Genomic DNA, 3,922 nt, shown 5'->3' on the forward strand with positions numbered 1-3,922 from the left:
ATATATATATATATATATATATATATATATATATATATATATATATATATATATATATATATATATATATATATATATATATATATATATATATATATATATATATATATATATATATATATATATATATATATATATATATATATATATATATATATATATATATATATATATATATATATATATATATATATATATATATATATATATATATATATATATATATATATATATATATATATATATATATATATATATATATATATATATATATATATATATTAAATCCTATGTTTGCAATGTTCGTTTGCACACATGAAAATTAAGACTGTTTAGAACTAAAAGCATGATGGGTCAAACTGAGTACTATAAGATTGAACCAAAAAATATATTCTTGACCACCTTGCTATGTTCCTAATCAAGTTTTAGACATTCTCAAAAGCAGATGATTATATTGTGCTTAATAGGTTTTCCATTTATTTATCTGACTAATATCGATAAATTTCTGTTTACCTCTAAAACAAAACCTCGTATTCTGTTTACAGTCGCCGGATGTGCTGATACTGCTAGTTTACATTGTACACGGTGGAGTTGCGGCGAACAAAGATGAAGCGACTGGTGGAATAGGAGAATGCAATACAATATATCGACCTTGACAATCTTCCCCCTATTCTTATCATTAACGATTACTTCAAAATGAATTGCAAAATTAATAGTTTAGTTTGTAATTCCATCTCAAACATAACGTTATATCATTAATAGCTTAGTTTGTATTATATAATAGCTTAGTTTGTATTATATATTTTATATTGAACTATACGATTTAAAAATATTTATACAATGAGTTTTTATATAATTTAAATTAAATTATCAGTATATATCTGAAAACTGTTTTGAAAATTTATAAATTAATTACAAAACTTAAAAAAGAAAAATATATGTAGTGTAACGAAATTTTGTGGCGCAAAAAGGATTTGTATTACAAAACTATTAACTACCACAAACCCCAAAAATCTTATTATTCCTTTGTTAAGTCTCTCTAATATTGAGAAAGTGATAAAAGAGGGAGAGGCAACAAATACAATGGGAGACTTGGTCCGCCACACTCGACTCGATGATGATCCACCAAGCTTTAGCTCTCCCTCGTCCAATTCTCACCAGAGGTAAAAAGTTTGGGTTTTTTCATTCTGGGTTTTTTGACTCTCCATCTTTCTCAGCAAAATCAAGTCTGTAGCGGGCTTGTTATATATTTTGCTCGGTCTCCTTCTATCATCCATCCCCTTTTGCAATTGTAGTGGCCACATTTCAATTTTTATTGTCCAGTATACCTTTATCCTTCAGGCGAATTCAAATCTGTGTCCCGTCAATTTGATATATGACCTCCTCTGTTTCAGAATCGTTTGTGACCCTAGAGATTCTTCTTCTTGAAATTGACAGGATTTGAGTCTAATGGTGGAGGTGTGTTTGTGCATCAGTGCCGAACAAAGAACCCTAGAGTTGCATTATGCGCTTCTGATGATCAAATTGCTAGTTCCAAGTCGATTAAGACAAGGTTCAGTTTTTTTCTAAAACGTTAGCTCCCTTTGTGTGATAGCTTATGTTGGTTGATGTGTGTGTGTTTTAATCTTAGGTTCTTGATAAAGTTTCTAACTTGGCATGTAGGCTTTAACATAATGTGTGAAAGTTTAAAGTTTGCATTTTTATAATGTATGTGTCAACCTAGTAGTCCTGTTTATGTTCTTCCACAGGAAAGTAGTGGAGCATGTGTGTTTACTCAAAGCAAAAGAGGATTTATCTGAGGAACAAGAAAAAGATATGCTTGACTATCTTTACACAACTCAGTATCAAATGAGAGGCATTGTTGCTATATCTGTCGGTGAGTTCTCTCATATTCTAGCTCGCTCCCAATCTAGATTGAAAATCTCTGTGTATGATTACCTATAAAACCAAGTCTCTATCTGTTCATTTTACTTTCACAGGTTGTATCAGTGATAGAAACAATGGAGATTACACGCACGCTCTCTTCATGCGATTTCAGAAGAAGGAAGACCTTGACAAGTTCTATGAGAACCCTTTCTTCTTGAAAGTTCTTAATGAACGTGTAACACCATTCTGCCATGTATGCCTTTACATGTAAATGCCATTTCTCTCATTACTTCTGTCTTCTCATCTTTGTATTCTTCTCTATTTATAAATGTGTTGCTGTGGGGGTTTAATGTATCAGGGGCTAACTAATCTGGACTATGAATCAGAGGTCGAAGATGACATCCTCGCAATATTTCGAAAGGGCGAGGTATGATCTCAAATCCATTCATAATCTGAATTTTGCTTTCACAAATTGTCAATGTAGTAGCTCCATAGCGTAAGAGCCAAAGGGTTACTACCACTATCTAGTGTCATCAGATTATGTAAACAGACCGAGTTACTTCCCATGGTAGGAATACAACTATGGCGAAGAGTTTGTTCTTGTGGTTACTTTTGCTAAGAACGCTTCCAACAAGAACATCAAAGATGCAATGGATTCTTTTGCACAGCTAACTTCATCTCTTCCATCTTTAATTGTCCAGTCCACACAAGGTGCCTATGAAGAATAAAAGTTTTTTTGCATTTGCAACTATATTTCAGAGATAGCTTACACCAATAATTGCCGCCTTGATATTTTCGATGTCCAGGTTCAAACTTTAACGACAGCAGTAAGGAATTTACACATGCAGCAGTAGTTCGATTTCGTTCCTGTAATCACTTGCCCTAGTGTCCTAACAGTGTGCATTCCTCTGTTTTCCTTTCTATCTCTCCTCTCACTCTTTGCTTATTTTATACTCTGCGCAGTTGATGCCATGGAGATTTTCATTGAGGGCAGAGAGTATAAAGATGTAAGACTAAAATTAGCTGGAACCTTTGTTACAACTGTTCAATTTTTCTCGTATATGAATCATATAAGTGAATATTAAATAGAGACTCTTTATCTTTCAGATGTGGATGTCTCAGTTTGAGCCGTTTATAGAAAAAGCAGTAGCTCTTCATTTCTCAGTGGATCCCGTGGGTACAGACGTCATGTGAGAGAGATATCATTAAACAATTCAACTTTACATGTAAAGATTTGGTTGCTGTCCATTATATATGAACAAAGTCCTCTCTCTTTCTTACCAAACTTGTTGCAGTAACATTCTTGGCTACAAAAAACTATATCTGCAATGTTAACAGAAACAAATGAGTTTTTGGGTTTAAGTCCAGGGTTTAGCACTTAGAGAGCGGAAATAAATTCTTTATCATCGGTTGAGATTTTTAGTAAGCTTCGTAGCTTCCAACCATGATGATATGAACGAACGTTTTACAAACTGAAGTGACAGAAAAGAACATTTTTACACTTCAACGTTCAAACATTAGTTTCTATGTCCTTCTGAATCTTCAGACACCTTTAATTTTAAGAATTTCACAACCAGGGAGAATTTCACAAAGTTCAAACACAAGTTTTTAGGTCACACTAGGAAGACTTATGTTTTTTTTTCTTCTGTTGTCTGAATGGTTAATTTCCAGCTGAACTCATAATAGCATTATTTTCACTTTATTATTTGGCTAAAAAGGACATCTAATCAGACCCATATATATGCGTCAGCAAGAGGCCCAGCTTAGAATAAGATTACAACCAATACAGAATTTTAGTTTGTCCATGCAAAATATAAAAATGATGAAAATGAAGTACAAGACAACCAGTACATATAATTTTTGTTTTTTTTTTCTCTTACGAAAGAGATTGAAGTTTTTGAAAGGGGAACTCTTTTTTTTTTTTCATGCTTCAAGTGATGAACACGACTCATATATATGTTTGTATCATACTTGAATATCTCGATGTAGTACTATGTTATATAAGTTCCATATTTGACTTTAACTTCTCGCATGTTCAGATCGATCAACCATCTCG

General features: G+C 32.3%; 1 protein-coding gene across 1 annotated transcript; it reads left to right on the forward strand.

Moving 5' to 3' along the window:
• On the forward strand, positions 1,040–3,228 carry LOC104749611. The gene is made up of 9 exons (XM_010471277.2): positions 1,040–1,163; positions 1,438–1,552; positions 1,749–1,876; positions 1,980–2,119; positions 2,225–2,293; positions 2,439–2,577; positions 2,673–2,735; positions 2,830–2,873; positions 2,974–3,228. The coding sequence occupies exons 1-9, from the start codon at positions 1,115–1,117 to the stop codon at positions 3,058–3,060; spliced, it is 834 nt and encodes a 277-aa protein (XP_010469579.1). The 5' UTR covers positions 1,040–1,114; the 3' UTR covers positions 3,061–3,228.

The sequence above is a fragment of the Camelina sativa genome, chromosome 16 (genome assembly GCF_000633955.1).
Source record: "Camelina sativa cultivar DH55 chromosome 16, Cs, whole genome shotgun sequence".
In the NCBI taxonomy this organism is placed as follows: Eukaryota; Viridiplantae; Streptophyta; class Magnoliopsida; order Brassicales; family Brassicaceae; genus Camelina; species Camelina sativa.

Excerpts from the sequence above, each read along its gene's own strand:
- LOC104749611 (XM_010471277.2), top strand. The coding sequence starts at position 1,115 with ATGATGATCCACCAAGCTTTAGCTCTCCCTCGTCCAATTCTCACCAGA. Across the intron at positions 2,120-2,224 it reads GTGTAACACCATTCTGCCAT|GGGCTAACTAATCTGGACTA; the intron begins GTATGCCTTTAC and ends TTAATGTATCAG. Across the intron at positions 2,736-2,829 it reads AGTAGTTCGATTTCGTTCCT|TTGATGCCATGGAGATTTTC; the intron begins GTAATCACTTGC and ends TACTCTGCGCAG.